Source organism: Equus quagga, chromosome 7 (assembly GCF_021613505.1).
Source record: "Equus quagga isolate Etosha38 chromosome 7, UCLA_HA_Equagga_1.0, whole genome shotgun sequence".
NCBI lineage: Eukaryota > Metazoa > Chordata > Mammalia > Perissodactyla > Equidae > Equus > Equus quagga.
The window spans coordinates 51,633,670-51,656,799 of NC_060273.1; the positions used below are offsets into that span (position 1 = coordinate 51,633,670).

Consider the following 23,130-nt stretch of genomic DNA (forward strand, 5'->3'; position numbering starts at 1 on the left):
GCTGCTCTGAAGTCTTTGACTGTGACAACATCTGGGGAACCTCCAGCTTGTTATGTATTGATTATGTGTTCCCTTGAGAATTGGTCACTTTTCTTGGTTTTTGTATGTCATGTAATTTTGGATTGTATCTTGGATATTATGGATGTTATGTAAAGACTATGGATCCTGGAGAATATATGTGTGGGTGAGTATGTTTTTACACTGGTAGTCAACTTAATTAGGTTTACAACACAAGTTCTGGCTCTGGTCTCTTTTCGGCTTTTCAAAGCCCTTCCCATGCTACTTTGAGTCTGTCTGGGTTCACACTACTCAGAGGTTAGTCTGAGACTTCAGCAGCAGTGTAGATGTCAGTTCCCTTTGTACAGCCTTTGCTGTGCTGGTTCAGTCTGTCCTGTGCATGCGCAGCTCATGAGCAAGTCGAAGTCATGTGTTGTGTGGGTTTTCAGATAGGATTTAGGGGATCCTTTGTCTCCAGCTCTTTCCTCTTGGATTTCCCAAAGCCTCTTCAGCCCACAGGAATCCTTTTTTCCTTTTCCTCTGGCCAGAAAAATGGGGTTTCTCCTGGAATTTTAGTTATCTGTGCCACTGCTCTGCAATGCATCTCCATGACTGGGGCCTGTCTTTGAATCAAAGCCGTGGGAGAAAAGAGAAAAAAATGGGGTCCTCCACAAATTCTTTGGCGCCCAGCAATCCCTTTTTCTAGCCCTTCTGTCCAGAAAGAATGGTTTCTCTCAGAATGTTAACTGCCAGTGCTGCTGGTTCACTGTGCAGCTCCCTGATCTGGACCCCCAGCCTTTGGGCCAGAGCCACAGTAGAAGAAATGAGAAAACAACAAACAAAAGGAATGGTAAACTCACCCGTGAGGATTGCTACTTCAAATTTGTACTCCTTGCCACAATCCACTTGCTCTTTTCCGCTGCCCCTCCCCGCACCCTTTTCAGAGTTCTCAGCTAGTCACGTTTGTATTTTGTGTAGAGTTTTTAGTTATAATCAACTGGGAAGATAGGTTGTAGTGGGTTTTCTCCATCTTGCTCTGTTTTCTATGTTGTTTTACTTTGGGTGAGTTAAAGGAGTTTTCTGCTTGTTTGTTTTTCATTTGAAAAATATATAAAAATAGTAGAATTTCAGTAATTCAGATAACTAGGGCAAAAAGCACTCTGAATTATAGCATATAAAGAAACTGTCTTGTTGGTTTCCTATATGTTTGGCATTGTTTCCCAAAAGGTATTCTGTGGATGTGAATCTAAAGGATGTTAATTTGAAAAATAATTCTCGTCAAAGAAGTTTAGAGAACACTGCATGTGGTATCTCCTTCTTAGAAATTCACAGGATACAGTAGCATATAAAGGCTCTGAAAAGTCTTACAGTAGAGATACCCTATTTCCCAACTTCCAAAACATATTGGACCACAGAACTCTATTTTTATGTAATACTTATTGATAGCCATAACCTGTGGCCACAAACATACTCTAGAAAGAGGAACATATGTTATTATTTAATTTTGGCAGCTCTTCTTTAAGGAATAGATAAGAATGGTTTATAAGGACCTTGTCAAAGCATAGGCTGGCCAATGGGCTTGCGTTTCATTTATAGTGCATGTGTTTCTAAAGAATTCTTCTAACAGAGACACAGCCATGTTTAAATTAGGCTTACATTTGGTCTGTAAGACAGAACAGTGGGACAGAAATGCACTTTAGAGAGGAGTCGTCTAGACCGGTAGTTGGAACCTTTTGTATTTCATTCTGCACCAGTCCTTGGTCACTAACCATTCTGAAAATAACCATGCTTCTACTAGGTCAGGAGTTAGAAGCAGGCCTTGCTATTTTATAGAAAGACACTTCAATGTCTCCAGCACTTGTAATATTTTGGCCATTTGCAGTAAACTTTAGGGACGCTGCAAATTATGATAGTATTAGTGTACAAGGGAAGAATCCACAGGTCCACAGAATCTGTATTTAACAATCCAATCTACAAAAATCAATTCCCGTCCCCCACTATATGTGAACACGATTGAGAACTTGGGAAACACTGGAAAGACCAAAAGAGGGGAGAAGAAGAACACTCAAATACAAAACCAACTATTATTAACATTTTACTTCCTTTTAATCTGTTTTTTCTTTTTTTAAATATATGTAGTAGTTATGTCACTATATAGACGACTTTTATTGTGATTTTTTAAAAACCTAGCTCTGTAATAAAGCATTATATTTTTCCATTAAAAACTCTTCTTAGTTTATTTTCAGGTTTTTCTGAAATGTTGAACATTTTTTATTTTTAAATTTTTGTAAACTAATCTAATGGGTTTAAGGAGTGTGCATTTCTAAAGGCTCTTGATAGATGTTGTCACATTGTTTTCCGGAGGGTGAGCCAACTCCTTCCACAGAGGTTATTGAAAATTCCCTTGGTAAGGCTGTTACGTATGATGAGTACAGTAGTTAGGGGGACAGAATCAACAGCATAGTGCATCCACTCCGGAAGTTACTCACTGTTGCCTTTGCCCTTCTTGTCATTTCCCACCTGTTTGATGTTTAACTTCTCTTATTTACAGTAACATACATTTGTTTTATTTTATGATTCAGAAAATAAGATGAGACAAAAACATTTGTCAAAATGTGATATACTAAATCGCTATTTGTGGTGCATCTTGTCTCAATAGATTTGGGATAAAACTAGCTTGGAATGTTTGAAAGTGTTAACAGGACACACTGGCTCTGTGCTTTGTCTCCAGTACGATGAACGTGTCATTGTGACCGGCTCTTCAGACTCCACAGTGAGGTAAGTGATTGGGCCTGAACTGTTTACCTTCCATGAGCAGACTGAGATCACACCATCTTCTGCAGTAAGCACACACATACTTGGTGTAGTTGTATACTCTATTTCAGAACCACTTTTGGTGTAGGTGCATTTGAGCAAAGTTGGCAGGAAAGGTAACTTTTGTTAAGTAGGTCCTATTCCCATTGCCTTATGTTATAGAGATGGCAACATGCTTTCCCATAAAAGCACTTTGCCTGGTATTAGGCTAGCTTTCTCCTCCTGGGAAACTGTGCTCCAGAGCAGAGAGGAAGAAGGCTAGCGCACTAGGAGTATGCTGGGCAGTAACCACGAATACTGAGAGACTCAGAAGCAGTTGTTTGCAGAACGTTTTGAAGGACACAGAGAGTGTGCTCATTGCTTTGTATAATGTTAGCCGATTGAATTCTCACATCAACCTTTCTAAGTAGGTAGATACTATCTTTTTCATAGGTGTATTAGGAAACCGAGATCAGAAAGGTTAAGTAATTTGCTCAGTCACATAGTACTTAGTTTTGAACCTTGAGTTTATGTCCGTCAAGATTGTCTTCGTATTATGTAGCTTTCTAGTAATGGAGATGCCAGTTTTTAGATGCCACCCCAGAGGGAGAGTGACGAAGTTGGAAATGGCACTGTTCCCTAGTAGAAGGGAAGCAGTGTTGGAAGTTGAGAGAGTAGAAAGGAAACATCATTGGGATCCACTCCTAAGCCACTGAGACAAGGACATTTTCGCACGCCAGATGGCTTTGGATTTCAGTGTGGTGATGAATTCATCAGAGCCTGGAGATCATATGGTAAAGCCTCAGCTGGACTGCTGGTGGCTTGGAAAAGGCATGTCGTGTGGAGGGGAAGGAAATCCCTCTTCTAGGCTGAGTCAGAGACTTGAAGAGGATTGTTTTATAGGCACACCTAAGAGACTGGAATAGTCAGCAGCGTGCCTAGTATCCCGTCCCTGACTCAGTGCTTCCAGGCCGCTGCTTCTGCCACAGGTCATGTCTAGCCTTAGAAGCCGGAGTCTGTCCTCCTCTGCTCTGCATGAACTTGTTCTCTTAGGAGACTGGGGTTACAGAAGAGCTGTGACGTGAAAGGGCTGCCCCTGAGAACGCCCTGTCTCAAAGGGGAAGCAGTTAGGAGACACTGGCTTTATCCGTAAAGCAGTTGGGTAAATAGATGAATATGGGGATTGATGACACATCGTGACTGGCAGTCTCCAGTTTGCAGTGGAGAAACAATAGACTCAGAGGCCTGTCAGAGGTCAAAAAGAAGGTTAAGCTTGGAACTGTCCTCAGGTCCCCAGACACCGAGCCTTCTTCCCTCGTCATCTCAAACTCACTGCAAAGCCCATTTACATGAAGAATTATTTTTTGCCATCAATACAAACCCGCAAACACCATCCTTAAATACCTGACTGTTAAATAAACCTAAACTTGGTTAGAGCCAGAATTGGCCTTCTTTTTTGTAACCATCTCAACTCTACCCAGCAAATAGAGAAATTGTTTGTAGGGTCTCCTTCTAAGCAAGTACTTCGGTGCTGATCGCCAGATCCATGTGAAGTCCACACCTCCCTGGCCTACTGCCAAGAATAAGCCCAGAGCACAGACACCAGCGTCTTTTCCTGTTTGTCTCAATAATTAAGCATTGTGCTTCTCTGTTCTCATCTAGAGTCTGGGATGTGAACACAGGTGAAGTTCTGAACACATTGATCCACCACAATGAGGCTGTACTGCACTTACGCTTCAGCAATGGACTGATGGTGACCTGTTCGAAGGACCGCTCCATTGCTGTGTGGGACATGGCTTCAGCCACTGATATCACTTTACGCCGTGTCCTGGTCGGCCATCGTGCTGCTGTCAACGTAGTAGATTTTGATGATAAGTACATCGTGTCTGCCTCTGGTGACAGAACCATCAAAGTAAGTGTGTCTGCAGCCGTAACACTGCTTGCTGCTGTCCCTCTTAGAACAGAAAGAGAGCAGAGGTGGCTTATACCAACCTGATACCTGGCAAGATCTTTCTTCTCCTCTATTGTGCTTATGAGCCCTTGAGGCACTCTTCCTCTACATGCTTCTAGAGTCACAGGCAAGGTAGGAGGAAAGGGTCATGCGTCCAGGATAGAGAGCAGTCTTTTATTTCATGAAATGACATTGTTGATAACATTTTTAAGGCAGAGAGAACTAACCTATTGAACGTGACCGGTGTGCCAGGAGCTTGTACATTACCTCTCACTTCACCCTCCCAGCACCTGCTGAGGTGGGCATTGCCTGCCTTTTACAGATGTGGCTCAGAGGGTGAAGAAGTGTGCTGGAGACCACACAGCTAGTTAGTGGCAGAGCTGAGATTTGATTTATTCACCTAATTTTGAGAACCTGCCATGCCATAGACCCTGGGTTGGGTGTTGGAGATGGATGATGAACCAGACTTGTCCCTGCCTTCAAGAAGCTCAACCTGTGGAGGGAGGCAGACATGTGACAAGCACTTGTAGTCGAGGGTGATCCATAGGGTATAGGAAATGCAGTTCTGATTCCAGTATCCGTGTTAACTTTTTAAAATTTCAGGTTTCTTAAAATTTTATAACAGCTTTGTTGAGTTATAACTCACGTACCATAACTTCACCATTTTAAAGCACACAGTTCAGTGGCCTTTAGTATATTCACAATGTTGTATAACCATCACTAGTTCTAGAACATTTTCAGCACCCACCAAAAAAAGCTCATACCCATTAGTAGTCAACTCTGCTCTCTCTCCCTGGTCCCTGGCAATCACTAATCTATTTTCTGTCTATGGATTTGCCAGTTCTAGACATTTCGTATAAATGGAATCATACAATAAATGGCCTTTTCGTGTCTGGCTTCTTTCATTTAGTGTGATGTTTTCAAGGTTCATTCATGTACATTGTAGTGAGTATCAGTACTTCATTCCTTCTAATGACAGAATAAAATGTCATTGCTTCGATGTACCACATTTTGTTTATCCATTGATCAGCGATGGACATTTGGGTTATTTGCACTTTTTATCTGTTATGAATAATGCTGCCATAAACATTTGTGTACAAATGTTTTTGCCTGGATGGTTACACCATTTTACAATCTTACCAGCAATGTATGAGCCTTTGAACTTAGCTCAAAAAACCTTCTTTTTATGACCAGCACTAGACAGCATTCTAGTTTCTAGCCTCACAAAGAGCAGGTAACATCAAACTTTAGATCGGGTGATGTGGAAGCTGAGCAACTGGGATGTGTATGCAGTAAATCACTCACCACTCAGTCACACCAACTCGTATGAGACCAGTGCCTGGAAGTCAAGAGAGTTTAGGCCTTATTACAAAACTGCTGTTGCATAATATCAGCCTGGAGGACTTCTCCATGTCTTCGCCGACACTTATTGTTTGTGTTTTTTATTATAGCCATCCTAGTGGATGTACGGTGGTATCTCTGGTTTTGCTTCCCGTTTCCCTAATAAGCAATGATGTCGAGCATCTTTTCATGTGCTTATTGACCATCTTTATATCTTCTTTGGAGAAAAATCTATTTAAATCTTTTGCTCATGTGAAAAATTGGATTTTCTATATTTTAGGTGCAAAAGTTCTTTACATAAAGAACTGTAAGGGTTACAAGTCCCTTATTAGATAAATGATTTGCAGATATTTTCTTCCATCCTATGGGTTGTCTTTTTAATTTCTTGATGGTCTTTGAAACACAATTTAAATTTTGATCAAGTCCAGTTTATCAGTTTTTTTCTTTTGTTGATTGTGCTTTTGTTGTCATAGCTAAGAAACCATTGCCTAATCCAAAGTCACAAAGAGTTACTCTTACGTTTTCTTCTGAGTGTTTTATAGTTTCAGCTCTTATATTTAGGTCTTTGATCCATTTTGAATTAAATTTTTGTATATAGTGTGAGGTAGAGGTCAAACTTCATTCTTCACATGTGGTTATCTCGTTATCCTGTTCAACTACCAATGCAGCTGGTACCATAATTCAGGGCACTTAGTTGCTTTGCGTCTCGGCTTGTAATATATTAAGTGCGTCTCTGGACATCTAAGCCTTGCAGATGATTTCACAAAAGAGGGATTATTTATTCCACACATATAATATTAGGAGTGATGTGTCAAAACAAATGGAGCTGTTCAAGAAACTAGACTGGAAAAGAGGAGGATGCGAAAGGTGAAGCTTTTTCACATCAGTTACCCTGGGTTTGACATGTCAGTTGGCGTAAAAACATAAAATCTGGCCCAGACTCTCCTCTCTAGGCAAATGAATGTCTGAACCATCCAGGAGATGTTCCTCTGGGACCATCGCAAGGTTTGGAGACTTCACAGTTTCCCTCGATTTCATTCCGGTTGGATCACTCAGCAGCCAAGACATTTTTATGCTGTCCAGTCTGTCCCCCAGCCTCCCAATTGTATTTCATAATCAAGTATTTTGGTTGTTATTAGAGACTCTGATCTTTTTAGAAAGGTGTATTGTGGGAGGACTTTTCTCCATTGCTTCTTAAAAATATTGTTAATTTGTTACACAGGTCTGGAGCACGAGTACCTGTGAATTTGTTCGTACTCTGAATGGGCACAAGCGAGGCATTGCCTGTCTCCAGTACAGGGATCGGCTGGTGGTTAGCGGATCATCAGATAATACCATAAGGTGGGTGGAAGCTGGTGTGCTGGGACAGAGCAGGCTGATTTTTGCCATAGTGTTGATTCATCTCCCAGTCCTAATGCTCAGAAGACTCAGAGTCTTTGAGGATGCTTCAGATCAGAAAACTTTGGGTAACTTATGTAATCTGTTTGGCTCTGCATATAAAGTGGGTAAACTAGTATGCCCTGGGTGTTCTCCCAAGATTCCCTCAGTACACAAGGTTATAACCTCAGCTCCACCCAAGATCGCTTAATACCGGAACACCTCAGAACGCAGGATGCTCCCGCCTGACTCTTCACTTCCCCTTCCCTGTGAGTCCTGCCTCCCTCCCCATCAGATGGGAGTGTACTTATTTCTCTCCCAGGACTGCATTACAAAACCATCCATTCCTGTTTGTTCATTGATTTTTGTCTCTGTTTTTTCTTCTCAGCACTCAGTATTCTTGCTTTCTAATAAATATAACTATCCTTTAAACACTATATCTTATTAGGAACTTCCCTTAAATATCTATTTAATTATCCCAAGTCATTTCTCCACTATCCCAGTATACACTAGTAGCTTTTTATAACCGAATTGTCTAATATTTGGGCAAAATAAAGATTGGATTCAAGATTATTTGCAAAAAGAAGGGAGGGAGGACAGAAGGGAAAAGCTATAACTACTATAAGTTTTCTTTACCATTTTAAGTTTTAAGATATCATAAAAGTCAGTCTTGTACTTGAATTTTAGTTGTCTTGTGTTCATTATGCTTTGTATGAATTAGTATTTCGGCAATAAACAGTCCTTAACTTTCTTATTGGAATCTGAGGTTTTACAAAATAATGGATGTTGCTTTTTATAGTTCATAGAAGGGAATCTCTTTGGAGTCATAGTGGCAGTGCTGAATGGCTGCTCATAGTAAATTAGAGAGGCCGTGGCCACAGCACTGGCAAGAGGCCTTCCTGAGGGTGGATGTATGATAGGAGCAGGTGGAGAGACTGAGGGAAGATCATTAGAGAACTGCTTTGCTTCCTTTATTTTGTACATGTTAGTTTGTGTGATTTCTTATTGCAAATAATGTAGAAAAATCAATGATAATGTAAAAAAAACCCCCTCTATTTCCAGAATCGTTATATAAATCATATACAGAAAAAAAAAGGCTAGATGTAGTCAGTGGGTTTATATTTCCAAGACAGTGCATATCTCTAATGAGAGTCTCCACTCTGACCTGGTACACTGGACAACCCTAGTATGCGGTATGTGTCTAGGAAAGGGTGGCCCAAAACTGGGCAGGAGACGGAGCCCACCATGCTGGTCCACCACAGCGGTCCTCGGTGGACCTCATGGACTCCAGGCTAGCAGTGCCTGGGCTGTCAGCCTAACCCCCTGGCTGTATGTGTAAATGTCCCCCGCCCTCAGACGTGTGAGCATGCGCTGCTTCTCCGTTACCGCCTGCCATCCTATCTCCCCCTCAAGACATCCTTCCTAGACCACTTGGCTATATGGTTTTATCAACTCAGACATCAAGAGCATGCCTAGGAACTAAATATAATTGAAGTTTCCTGTGGGTTAATCTTGTTTAACAAATAGTAACACACCACGCGATTAAAAACCGTTTCAAACTGTTTCAAATGATACAAAAAGAAATACAATGAAAATTAAGGCTCCCTCCCAAGTTAGTGCTTAAAAAGACACAAACGGCATAAATGTGCATATCTATCTTTGTGTATAGTGTGGCCTGGGAGTCAGACAGAAGTAAAGAATTCCAGGATGGTGAAGACCTCGTACAGGACAGATAGAGCCTGAGGGTGGCTGGGTCACGTGTGGGCAGTTGTTTCACAGAGATCTGGTTTTCGTTCAAGGCTATGGGATATCGAATGTGGCGCCTGTCTGAGAGTCCTCGAGGGACATGAAGAATTGGTTCGATGCATCCGGTTTGACAACAAGAGGATTGTCAGTGGGGCTTATGATGGGTGTGTATTTCAAATGTTCACGTGCACTGCTCTAACTATATCGAGAGGGAAAAAGGGCTGCACGTTGAGTGGCTGTTCTGTGCCAGGTCCAGTGCTTGGTACTTTTCGTGTGATGGATGGCACGTGTTACTACATCACTCGATCACGTGAGGCCATTCAGTCCAGAAGGGTGAGCTGTCTTGCCCCATACCCCACAGCAGCAGAGCCTCTCTGACTCGTAAGCCTACACTTCTAACCATGATTGTAGACTCGAGGGGTAGCTTAGGCTATGCGGGAGCTCAGTTCTTTGCCTTACCCCTAAATGAAACCAGGCTTTTTTCTTGTTCTTTTTGTTTTGGTGAGTTCAGTGATAACTTTCTTTTCCCCCTTTGGTAAATTGAACAAATCTTCTTTAAAAAGCCTCATGATATTTTAAATAAGCAAATGGCAACTGTAAACCTTTCACGATCACCTTGTATATACTTAACAAACGGGTTAGTTTAGTTGGTCTGTTTATATTCCTATTATTAACTTTCAGCATTTTGCTTAGTTTGTGGAAAGGTATCCTTGGAATTTCACAGAGAACCCTAGCTTCTGTCAGCAGCACCTGCTCAGCCCTAGAGAGCCCCCTGATTAATGAATTTGGTGACATAAATCATCAAGTCAGGAATTGAATTTAGATAACCTGAAATTGTGTTCTTGTCTCCCTTAAAATAATATTTCTTCACAATTTCAGCAATTCTGAGAACGTGTAGGTCCTTATTTTTTCCAAAATCAAGTGTAATTGGTTTAAAATAACTTGTAAAAATGTAAACATGTTCCCCATTAGCTTTTATAATAGGCACTTCAAATGCACTCCTTTCTGTCAAGGAAATGCTTGACAATATATAAAATGTTAACTTTTCCACTAATCACAATCTCATTTTCCTTTCTAGGAAAATTAAAGTTTGGGACTTGCAAGCTGCTCTTGACCCTCGGGCCCCGGCCAGCACGTTGTGTTTGCGCACCTTGGTGGTACGTGATCTGTCCCCTGTGCTGGGGGATGGCCCCCGCACGTAGTCCTGCCTCGGTGTATCGTGGAAAGCGCGTCTCACAGCGTGCCTTCAGAGAAACGCACTCTTCTGTTCATTTTGTTTAGCCAAAATCAGAGAATATTTGACATTCCCATTCCAGTGAGCTCTTTCCTAAGGAGCATTAGTATATCTTAGAATATGAAAGCTGGCTCCTCATTTGTAGGTGAACTGGTTTCCTCATCGAGCACGAAGTATTTCCTTCCTGTAGCTTTGGGAGATTTCTTAACATGGGTATCTGGTTATGTTCTATTTTTATAACACAGCACATTTTTGTACTACTATGATGGAATTTCCCCACAATCTGCATTCTATGGATTGTTGCTTTGGGATATGGGAGTACTTTATTTTTATACGTTAATCCTGTTTTAGCAACTTTACCATGCCTCATTATTTTTAATAGTCTGCTTGTTTTTGTATTTTTGCGGAGACTGGTCTTTTGAAAATACTGATAGATTTTTCTTATTTTCAGTAGTTTCACCTTTTATTTCTGTTTCTTCGCTTCTTGCATTAACTCGAACATGCAGAACTGTAGTTAGGGCCGTTCTTGGTTTCTTGGTGATTTTAATGGGAATGCTTCTAATATTTCACCATTAATTTTGATGTTGGCTTTGGTTTGAGGTAGATAGTCTTGGTCATGTTAAAAACACTATCCTTCTGGTTCTAGTTTTTAAAGTGTATCAGTAATGGGTATTAAATATTGTTGTTTACCTTTCTAAGACCCTTTGTGAGATGATCCCATAATTTTTCTTCTTTGACATGTTAATGGATCAGGATCTAGGATACAAAGTTTAATTAAAGAAAAGGCCTAGAAGGAAAAGCAGAGTATTTGTTCCTGGGGTGAAGTACAAAGCTCAGTAAGCTCTGGAAAGTTATTTAGGAAGCCTGGATAAGTAGATGCATTTTCAGCCTGAGCCAAATCCCTCATAGTGAGATAGGAGGGCATGTAAAGGTCTCATTTTATTCATCAAGCTGTTGTATTTCATAGGAACATTCTGGACGTGTGTTTCGGCTACAGTTTGATGAATTTCAAATCATCAGCAGCTCCCATGATGACACTATCTTGATTTGGGATTTCTTAAATGTGCCTCCCAGTGCCCAGAATGAGACCCGTTCTCCCTCCAGAACATACACTTACATCTCCAGATAACAGTCTGCACTTTACCCGTTTCAGGTGAGTACTTCCCCCACTTGTAATTTTGCTGATTGAATTTGCCTTCTCTTTGGGGAGATTTTGTGATTTGGCTCCTTTCTCAGTGATAGGAACCAAGGCAGTTAGTCTTTATGAGATGCACCAACTTTGTGGAATTAGAGCATAAGGCCAGATCTTTATGGCCACGTCAAAAGAAGGGCTGAATCGGAATCCCACATAGTGTGGGTTTTTATATGGGCAGACAATGTGCTTCCTGTTTTTTAAAAATTGGTCTAAGTGATTTCCCAGGTCATATCAATTTAACACCGTTAAGTCCCTCAGATTCTGTTTCGGGGTGTAAGAATCTCTTTTTTCTCGTTCTTTCCTGTTCTTCGGTTCTATCTTTTATTTAAAAAGAAAATCACCATGAACCAAACACTCAGAATCCCCTCCTCCCCCATCATGAGCCCCTCCCCACTACCCTTCCCTAGAAGAGAGCCAAGAAGTGTTTGTTGGGAGAGCCCTTAACACCTGTTCTTCATCCGTGAGACACAGTGTAGGTGCCCAGGAAGCAAAGGTCTTTGCTCTGTTACAGGAAGACTTAGGGTCATTATGACCATTGATGATGGGGTGTTTGATTACTAAGGGTGGCCAGCGTAGAGCATGAGAAACTTCAGTTGGCTGTGTCCTAGGAACTGATGGCCTGGTTCATCTGGAGCAGTATTCCCAACTCTTGAGAATTTTGCCAGGGTGCCAGTGAATCCTATGCACAGTGAACTTTGTAGATTAAATAAATATGTTTGCACCTGTTTGACTACTATGTATGTATATAAAGACTGTGTGATAAAATTCATATTTATTTAAAAATGTTTAATTCTTAGTGGATTTTTATCATTATATATATTTTCCTATTCATTGAATATATTAAAATTGTAGGGGCTGGCCCAGTGGCGCAGCAGTTAAGTGCGCACGTTACGCTTCGGCAGCCTGGGGTTCACTGGTTGGGATCCCAGGTGTGGACATGGCACTGCTTGGCAAGCCGTGCTGTTGTAGGCGTCCCACATATAAAGTAGAGGAAGATGGGCATGGATGTTAGCTCAGGGCCAGTCTTCCTCAGCAAAAAGAGGAGGATTGGCAGATGTTAGCTCAGGGCTAATCTTCCTCAAAAGAAAAAAAAAAGTAAATAAAATTCATGTGCAGAATTGTGAAGTTTTTTTGATGAAAAGATAGGGATCTACTGGTTCCTAGATAACCAAGTTATCATCTTTTCAGATACTTCTTATTTCAAGTTTTTAAGATCCAGTAAATCTCTAGGAACTTTGTCTTACCCAAGGGTCAGAGGCCATATCTGACTCATTGCACAATCTTTTTTTCCCTACTACAGCAAGCTAAGAATAGTTTTTTACACTTTTAAATACTTAGAAAAAATTAAAGGAAGAATAATGTTTCTTTTTTTTTTTTTCTGCTTTTATCTCCCCATACCCCCCCTGTACACAGTTGTATATCTTAGTTGCAGGTCCTTCTAGTTGTGGGATGTGGGACGCTGCCTCAACGTGGCCTGGTGAGCGGTGCTATGTCCGCGCCCAGGATCCGAACCCTGGGCTGCCACAGCGGAGCGTGCGAACTTAACCACTCGACCACGGAGCCGGCCCCAAGAATAATATTCCATGACTTGTGAAAATTATATGAAATTCAAATTCCAATGTCCCTAAATAAAGTTTTATTGGAATACAGCCATGCTCATTTGTTTATGTGTTGTCTGTGGCTGTTTTCATGCTTCAGTGGCAGAGCTGAGTAGTTGCGACAGAGACCATATGGCCCACAACATCTAAAATATTTGCTATATGGTCCTTTAAGAAAAGATTTGCGGACCTCTGGTCTTGCCCCTGTTCCATCTATTGATGATAAACCAAGGGTCTGCAACAGGAAACGGCAAATAGGTTTTTTCTTCATCCCAACTCAGTTTAATTAGTAATGACTGGCAGGAGTGCTGCCTTTGGGACCCCCACGTGGACACCAAAGGACTAAAAGCCTTGATGGGTTTGCTGTGTCTGCCTGGGTGTGGGAGGTGAGCCGCGGTAGTGACCCGTAAGCCACATTTATAGTTGCTGTTCCTGGTCTCAAGTGTATTCATAGTGCCTCTTAGGATGGTGACCATCTCCCTTGCTGCTTTCTCTCTGGATAGGATCTTCATAAGTCAGTTGAGAAATGCGTATGGCAGAATTTTTACATTTATTGACTGGAGACTTAAGATGGCCATTATAGGGAACTAGAGAGGAAGAAAGCAAGGATGATTGCTCCTCCCCGCCTCCCCTCCCTTCCAAAAAAGCCTAGAGAAAATATAGGGAAGGAGGAATGGACCCAAATGAAAACTGGGTTTTTTCCTGGTCTTTCCTCTCCCTCTTCAGCCAACCTTCCATCCTGCTACCAACTAGGGTCATCTTAGCCCCTCCTCTGCCTTACTTGCCTCACTGGCTCCCTGTTGTCTTCAGGATCAAGTCGTAACTACTGAGATTAGCTGACAGGAATTTCAACATCTAGCTGTTACCTTCTGTCTTCTCTACCCTCCCCCACTCCCTGCCCCAACCCCCCATTGCTCTCTCCCAAAACTCCAGTGCTGCAACCAGCCTGGATTCTGTTTAATTTCTCTAATTATAGCTTAGTAATGCGCATCTCCATCACCTCCCTCCTCTGGCTTGTACACAGCCCCACCCTACTCCCACCCTTTTACTTCTTCTCACTTAATTCCTTGATAGTGAAATGGTTGCATGCCTGTCTCTCTCACAAGGCTGTGGAGCCCCTTTTATTGTGGAGTCCTAGTGTCTAGTAGGGTGCCCAGTGTATTAGAAGTGCTCATTGATATTTGTTGGGCAAGTGACCCCTAGGGCAAACATGACATATTTGTACCCTTGCTCCCAGGCCTCACAAGAATTTGCCCATAAACAGAGAAATGCTGTGAAACTATAGTGTATTCATGCAGTCACCTTCAGCAAACATAAAGATAATAACTCAGTAAAAGATTGGACTAAATTGTCTAAACTAGCATAGTCAGGTACTAGATGGACACTCTACTTAGAGGGCACCTAGATGTACACATCTCCGTCTGCCCTGCCCTCTTCACCTACCCACACCCCATTGTTGGTTTTTAAATCAACTGTATTGAGGTATGATTTGTATGAAATAGATTGTACCCATTTAAAGTGTACTGTTAGATAACTTTTTACAAATGTATACACCTGAACTACCTCCACAATCAAGATAAGAACAATTCTGTCATCCCTAAAATTACCTATGACACCTTGATAGTCAAACCCGGCCCCATCCCCAGCCTTGGCAAACACTGACCTGTTTCCATCACTAGATTGGTTTACATTTTCTACAGCTGCACTATCCACTGTGGTAGTCACTAGCCACATGTGGCTATTGAGCTCTTGAAATTTGGCCAGTGTGACTTAGAAACTGAATTTTTAACTTTAATTGAATTTAATTGCTTTTTAAATCACATTTAATTATACTTTATTTAAACTTAAATTTAAATAGCTGCGTGTAGCCAGTGTTTGGACCAGCATAGGTTTAGAAGTTTTATATTTTTAACTTTTACATTTAGGTCTTTGATCTATTTAGAGTTAATTTTTGTGTGCGGTATGGGGTAAGAATCTCATTGTTCTTGTTTTTTATATAATTATCTAATTGTTTCAGCACTGTTGGATTAAAAGGCTTTCCTTTTCCCATTGAATTGCTTTAGCACCTTTGTCAAAAAAAATCAGTTGACCACTTATTTGTAGGTGTATTTCTTTATTCAATTCTGTGATCTATGTGGCTGTCCTTTCGCCAGTACCACACTGTATAATAAATCTTTCAACTTTGTAAGAAGTTGTTTTGACTATTCTAGGTCCCTTAGGTTTTCATATTAATTTTTGAATGAAATTGTCAAATTCTATGAAGATGACTGCTAGGATTATGATTAGGACTGCATTAGATTTAAAGATCTTTTTGGAAAGAATTTCCATCTTAACAAATGTTGAGTCTTCCAATCCATAAACACAGTGTATCTCTTTATTATTTAGGTCTTCCTCAGTTTTTCTTAATCAGTGTTTTGCAGTTTTTAGTGTAGATGTCTCGCACATTCTTAACTTTTTCTTTTCTAAGCTATCCATTTCCCTCTATGTGTTGCTTTAGCTGCATCCCACCTCCGCTTTTATTTTTCCACATAAGCAAAGAACGTAAAATAGAGCATGACACCTACAGCTGTAGCTGAGCTTCTGAGCTGAATAAGCTCAGGGGAGTAGGTGTATCATAGAACAACTTAAATGTCACTCTTTTGTATTTGTGATATGTGTTTGTGTCTTTACGCTCAGTTTAAAGAGGCACATGATAAAATCGAAGACATCCACAGTCATCCCCCTCTCCCCCCCGGTGTAGATAATAGATGAATCAGAGAACATAGTAAACTCACACAAATTGGTCAACTTTTATATATTGTTTAAAAGTGCCCTGAAACAAGATTTCTTTGGTGGAGAAATGAAATAATGGTCACCAATGCTGTTTCTCTCATGGGCTGTGGTTGGAAAGGAAACTGGTGTTACTTCTTCCAGGCCCTCCCCCCCCCCAACTCCACCCTTTTGGGAACCTAAGAGCAACTGCCTTGTTATGATCCACAATTATAAATCAATGGAAAAATCTTATCTGCTTTTTAAGCAGCACAAGCAATGAAACCTCAAATGTGTTTGTCTCTTCAAAGTGAATTACTTTTGACAATCTTGGCAGTCAACTTTATAGATTTTATTGCTCTTTTCCAAATTCTTTTCATTTATTGTAACATGAAAAAAATGATTACCATGTGATACTGTAAGATTTATGCATAATAAGAAACACTACCCTAATGATGACTTAACCTTGCAGTAAAATATTAACCCCTAAAATATAAGGTAAGAATATTTCTATGTCAGGAAATTTAGCAATAGATTTATTTGCCAAGTCATTTTTTTTAATTACTAACTCCTAAGAGCTGTATATACAGTAGCTATCTTTTTTATTACAAGACAATGTAAGATCATTATTAGGAAATTAGAAAAAGTAGATAAGCCAAAAGAAGAAAATAAACAACTACTCATGGTGCACCATTGTTAACTTTTTTATATATGTCCTTCTAGGCTTTTAAAAATTATGGTTGATAACTGTACATGTTTTTAAAGTGCTTTTCTTTTCTTTATTGCGAAATTGCTGCATGTTAGTATTTGTCTAAATTATCATTCCTAAGGGCAAAATCATACTCAATTGTTTGGATATACCCTGTTGTTATGTATTTCTGGCCCCCTGCCCCAGCTCTTAGCTGTTATAGAACACATTGCCATGATCATTCTTTTAGCTTAATCTTTGCCCAACCCTTTATTACTTTTGGATAGAATTCTAGAAATGTCTGGCTTAGAAGGTATGCTGTTTAGAGATTTTTGATAACACAGAGTCATGCTGCCTTTCAGAAGAGTTACATCAGTTTACACTCCCACCAGCAGCGTTTGAGAGTGTCTACTTCTTATCTCTAGGTGTTAATGTTTTTAAAATAATTCAGGTACTCTTAAATATCCTTTATGGGAAAACAGTGGCAAATGAAATTAAATCTTCTTGAACTCATTGAGAAGGCTTACTAGGATTCTTGATCTTTATGAAAATTGACAACCTTTTAGGAAAGTTGCCTTTGAAACAGCATACAAGTGGGGCCGGCCCAGTGGCGCAGCGGTTAAGTGCGCACATTCCGCTTCTCGGTGGCCCAGGGTTCGCCGCTTCGGATCCCAGGAGTGGACATGGCACCACTTGGCAAGCCATGCTGTAGCAGGCGTCCCACATATAAAGTAGAAGAAGATGGGCACAGATGTTAGCTCAGGGCCAGTCTTCCTCAGCAAAAAGAGGAGGATTGGTGGCAGATGTTAGCTCAGGGCTAATCTTCCTCAAAAAAAAAAAAAAAAAAGCATATAAGCTTAAAAAAATCTTTCTCTCTCCTTTTTTTTTTTTTGCCATAGAATTTTAGACCTAAAGGTGACTTTTAGATCATCTAAACCAATAGTTTAGTGCAGTATCTGCAAAGGGTTGTGATCCATTAGTGATTGTGAAATCACTTTAATGGATTTTGACTTTGTTCTGATGAAATTTAGAATAGAAACTGTCAGCCTGCGTTGTACATAGCAACGATAGGTATTCTTTCATGAATGTTTGCTTGGGGTGTGTGTGTATGTGTGTATACATATACACAGATGAATGTAGATTGTGATTAAAATGTGTTCCTGACTCAAAGTCCTGGCCAAAAACTAGGGAACATTCAGTAGTCTTTCTCTCTAAACTGTGTTGTCCTTTTAGAAATGATTTATTTCGAAAAGAAGTAATTTCTGATTCTTAGCATTCTGTTTAGAAGGGGTACTTTATTTACGGACTTTTGCATGTTTTGTTTATGATGATAAATGAGGGCTCTTGGGCGGATGTGAGACAGGCCCTTCTAGGCTCTGGATGTCATAGAAGATATAAACTCTAACATTAAGCATATTGTGATAGATGCATAATTTTTAGCAGCAGCACTGAAAGATGATAGGTTACAGGGTTAGTCAACACTTTGAAACCTCTCTCTGTCACTTAATAGCTAATGCTTTGAACTAAACAATGTTTCTGAACCTTAGTTCTCTTATTTGTGAATAGTTCTCTTATTTGTATAATAGTTTCTGCCTCATAAGGTTGTTTTAAGTAAGGTTTAAAGAAATATGATGCCTGGTATGTAGTACACTCAAAACAACTTGCAACTTCTGTTTTTGATGCTGATTATTTGAAAATCAGTAATGTGTTCATGTGTACAAGTATGTGTCTGTGAAGATGGGCTGTGGCGTATATCTCCATGTCTAACCAGAGTGTCCATCCCCACTCCTCTTTGGTTTGGGTTTTTTCAGGGTTTCCTAGTCTTGAACTACTGGCTACGTGGCTACCAAATGCCTAAGGGAGTTCTTCACAGCTGAGTTATGAAGCTGGAATTGGTCTAGACGCTGGGTAGATGCAAAGCAGCCTAACTCTTCAAGTTCCGACATTTCTCACCTCTGATTCCGGCCTCTCCTTCGAGAAGGATACCTTAGCTTCACTGACTTCCACTAGAACAGAAGCCCGTTTCCTCCCCTCAGTGAAAAAATCTATGCTTCAGATGTAAATTGTTCATATGAAAGGAACGCACAGTCTGTTTCACGGAAGTAAATCGACCGTCAAGAGAAGACTTGGCCTCTAATTTATATTGCTTTGCACTTTGGTCTGATGTTAAGAAACAGCATTCTTCTTCGGTGAAATTTTGGGTGCCAAACACCTACCCAGAATGTCCAGGGCCTTCCTTTTCAGAAGTTAGCATTCTCCTTTTGACCATCCAAGTCATTATGAATTCTGACTTGTGTTAGGAACATGGTGGACAATGGAAAAATTTCTCTGGATTGTTTTAGTAATATTTTTGGGATTACACTTCCTTTCTGTACCAGTTTCTTTTAATTTAAAGAACTATAAGCCAGGTTATATTATCTCCCAACAGGTAATATAGCTCTTTTCTTTTATTAACTGTTCCCTGTACTCCAACCATCTCCTGATATTTGGTAGAGTAACACCTTTCCACATGTGCTTGCCTCCTAATTTAAAATACTGTATCCGCATGTAGATATAATGTACATAACAGTTTAACCTCAAGATCGCTGGAGTCAGGGCCCCCATGCCTGAGACACTAATACAGAGTGTGTTCGCACTTAGCCATGGGCTGGACTCAAAAACCTTATGCCAGGGTTGATGTGGATTACCTAGAACCCTTCCTGCAGTATTCATAGGGTGTTTTAATTTTGTTGTTGTCATTGTGTGTGTGTGGTGTGTATGTTTTTAATGGGACTCTTGTTTTAAAATGTAACTTTGAAAGTTTAACACAAAATATTTGTTGTGCAGTATACACAATAGAGAGGTACCTTAAAATTTTTTTGTTCTTTTCTTCATAATTACTCCTAACCACTAGTGGTCACTTCCCATAGTATTGATTTGACTTCACTGTCAAAGATCATTATTCTGTGCATTAGTAACCCTGAGAAGGGAAGAACAAGAAGGCCCTGTTGACTGGGTTTCCTGGCTCTAGAATTCACGCATCCTGGCCGTGGCAGGATGCTAGCAGGGCCCGCCTGTATTGGAGACTGTATACCAGCTCAGGCTGGTTCAGGGCCCATTTTGAGTGCAAGGGCAGTCCTCCGTGGTGCAAAGCCTCAAGCTCCTGAATCCCATCCCCGTCATCTCTGGCGTTACTTGCTGTCGTGGCCCCGGCAGGTTCTCCGGCTCCCGAGTGCTCCGCAGCTCGAATGTGGGAATGGCGCTGTCATGCTGACCGTGCCTGGAAGCGGCTCTGGCATCCGGTGGGCACTCCTTTTCCCTCGTTCAATCTTAGGTTTTGATTTGCCCCTTGCATTGTTTCCAAAGATCAACGAATGTCAGTACCATTTAAAGGACCAATGAGAACCTCCTGCTGGTTCCCCTCCCCTGTGGAAGCACACTCTACTACTAAAGGGACGGCCCTGGGCTGTGTGTCCTTGGCATTGAGAACGGTGTGGGGATCAACTGTATGAATGTGACTTGTTTCGTGGGTTGACTTTGCTTTCTAGTTTTTCATTTTCCTTTTTTTAAAAATACATCTTTCCCTCCCACATGTGACTAAATTAATTCCTATTTTTGAGAAGTCGTCTGAAAGTGTAAAAACAAAATAACTCGCCTTTCATAAGGTCGATGTTGTAAGCTTGACGGTGGCTGTGAAAGTGGTTTAACTTTTACCACTCTTCCTCTTACAGCTTCCATACCGACCTGCTTCGGAGAGCCCAGGGGCGGAGGGGGGAGGGGAGGAGGCAATTCTTCTGAACGAATGGACTTTTGTTGTTGTTTTTGCATGTTCTTGTTCCTTGGGCGATCATGGCCTTTGAATATGCACACAACCTTTGAATTGTGCCTACTAAATTATAGCAGGGGACTTCGGCACCCAAGGACTCCTCTCTTTGTGGGGTTATAGTAGGAATTCCCAGCTGTACTCTGGACTTTATTTTGCTAACCATAACTGAGCAACTGTAAATTACTGCTATATTAATGTTTTAAAGCACTGGGATAGTCTAATTCTAACTTGTAATTAATTATGTTTGCCAATTATCTGTTTGAAATAAATTTGTGTCTAAACAGCTATTGAAACTGTTAAATTGTACAGATATTATTCATGACAGCTTTGTACTGTGGAATGTGCTTAATAAAAAACAAAAAGTTTGACCTTTGTCCAATAAATTGCTAAGTAATGTCAATAAATCAAGTATGAGTATTATGCAGTACACCTAATCTGGCTTCGTACAATTGTGACTTCAGCTACTAGTTCAAAGCCGATACTCTTCAATAAAGTGTTGCAATACTCTGATGCTCTGTTAAGAAATTTTTCAAAAAACTTTTGTGCTATCAGTAATTCAGTGACATACAATTAAAGTTTGTAGGTTTAAAAAATCATCTGTTCTGTAAAATGAGGTTGCAGGCAAAGTGCCTTTGGCCTGTGAGAACTCGGGACGAGGTAAAGCCAGTCCGTGCCTTGGGGTCTCTGCTGAAAGCTGACTCGAACCTCTGGTGGGGCTAGTTCAAACCCTCCCCAGCAAATCTGCTTCCTTCCAGTACTGAATTGCTTCACAAGTTACCGTAAACATGAAAATGGCCTCTTAAAATGTCCCAAGTGACTCGGGTGTGAGTGGACCCTCTGGTTCTTGAAGAAGGGGGTGGCAGTGTGAGACGTGTGCCTGTGCCCACCCCCTATGCACTGGGCTCAGTTTCCATGTTTGCAGGGTCACCCAGCACCGGTGGCCCTAAAGCAGAGAGAGTACAGTTAGTATCTGCAGGGCTCTGCTCAGAAGTGCTGAGTGGCAGCAGAGTTTTGCAGATAACTAGATTTTCCCCCATTAATCAACTGAATTGGTAATGTGGACTTCGTAGATGAAATAAGAGTATATCCATACAGTCTTGCCCCACCCATTTTTCTTGTAAAAAATGTTATTAAAATATGTAAAATGCATGTGGTTAAGAAACCCATAAAAAGAGTAAAAAGTGATTCTCCCTTTCACCCTTGACCCTCAGCCCCCCAGTCACTGTTCATGAGTTTTTTGCATGTCCTTCGACAGATAATGCTGTGTAAAGAGGGGAGTGTGTAGGTGTGTGTGGCCCACCCCTCCTCTAGCATCAGTGGCAGCATGCATGCTCCCCAGGCTCCACTCCACCTTGCGTTTTCATCCAGTATTCCTGAGGAGACCGTTCCATGCCAGTACCTGGGAGTCCTCCCTCTTCCTGTTCATGGCTGCGTAGCATTTGGTTCTAAGGATGTGCCGTAATTTATTTACCTAGTTCCCTGAGGGTAGAGTTTCTGGTGGTTTCTTGCCTTTTCCTATAGCGACTGTCCTCTTTTCATAGATCTTTCTATTCCTGCCTGTGCTCAGCACAATAAACTATTCATGGTAATTTGGGCTAATTGTTACGAGCAGCAGCTGTTGAACCCAAACACCGCTGCAGGGTGGGAAGAAGCTCAGGTGTCGGGCTGGCTCTTCACCTCTCCAGTTGTCTCCTTCCCTCACGTGCTTGGTGTTCAGTAAATTGTGGTTTCTTTCTTCCTTGATAGGGGAGGTGTTGCTGCAAGGATCATGAGTGCATCCCATATTAATTAGGGAGATTGTAAGAGGTTTTGCAGGACTCCTTGGATATATAATCAGAGACTAGAATGGTGCTTTGCCATTGCAGCCTATTTGTTTTCCAGTTAATAAGGAGAAAGAATTGGGCCGTCTGGCTGATACACTTGTTACTAATTAGCTGTGTGGCAATACCCTCTTTTGGGCGTTAGCTTCCCTATGTACAAAAGAAGGTTTCACTAGCTCCAGTCCTGGAGGGCACACGGCCCAGCCCCGGACAGCCTGTTGCCTTGCAGGAACGCAGACCCAGTGATGCCAGGTCTAAATTTTCAAGAAAAGCTAGAAATCCAGATTATGTAGAGATTCAATATTTAAAAGTTGGGAACTTTTTTTTTTAAGTCAATTGCTGGAGCACCAGTTTGCTGTCTCTGAATTAATGTGATTTTAAGCATTTCTCGTAGTGACCTGTTGAAGCATTGTGTCTGAGTGCAGAGACGGAACTCTTGAAGAACGGAAGAGATTTCAGAGAAAAGTGACAAATTAAATGATACGTCTTGTGGCAAAGTGACCAGCACACAGTAATCATTCAGTTCGTGTTTGTTTATGAAAAATCACTTAAAAACGTATTGAAAAGACAAGAGGAGGAGGAGGAAGGAGCCAAGAGCTGGCCGCCACTGTCTTCAGTCACATTGTGAGTGTTCAGGCCAGCTGCCTGCTTTTGTGCTGGGAATGAGTTCTTATTAAACCAAGGCAGGGTTTAGGCCTAAGATCGACTTGGTCTTCCAGCTGAAGAAAACTGGGAGCTCCAAGTCTCTGACCTGGTTGTTGGTTGCCCAAAGCTAGGTCTGACACCTTGTAGGCACTCAGTAAACATCTGTGGGATGACTGAGAACATAGCCATCTT

At 41.1% G+C, this 23,130-nt stretch overlaps 1 protein-coding gene across 6 annotated transcripts in view; it reads left to right on the plus strand.

The window, feature by feature from the left end:
• The window catches only part of FBXW11 (F-box and WD repeat domain containing 11), a 124,205-nt gene extending 103,364 nt beyond the window's left edge, over window positions 1-20,841 (plus strand). For 5 of the 6 annotated variants that reach the window (XM_046666643.1, XM_046666646.1, XM_046666647.1 and 2 more), the window contains 7 exons: window positions 2,657-2,775; window positions 4,453-4,702; window positions 7,305-7,423; window positions 9,259-9,369; window positions 10,284-10,362; window positions 11,407-11,592; window positions 18,480-20,841. In XM_046666643.1, coding sequence (XP_046522599.1) covers window positions 2,657-2,775; window positions 4,453-4,702; window positions 7,305-7,423; window positions 9,259-9,369; window positions 10,284-10,362; window positions 11,407-11,568 — 840 coding nt within the window. In that variant the 3' untranslated portion in view covers window positions 11,569-11,592; window positions 18,480-20,841. Of the gene's footprint in view, window positions 1-2,656; window positions 2,776-4,452; window positions 4,703-7,304; window positions 7,424-9,258; window positions 9,370-10,283; window positions 10,363-11,406; window positions 11,593-13,047; window positions 13,108-18,479 lie in introns of those variants that run through there. The other variant, XM_046666644.1, reaches the window with a different exon arrangement.
• The last annotated feature ends 2,289 nt before the right edge of the window (window positions 20,842-23,130 follow it).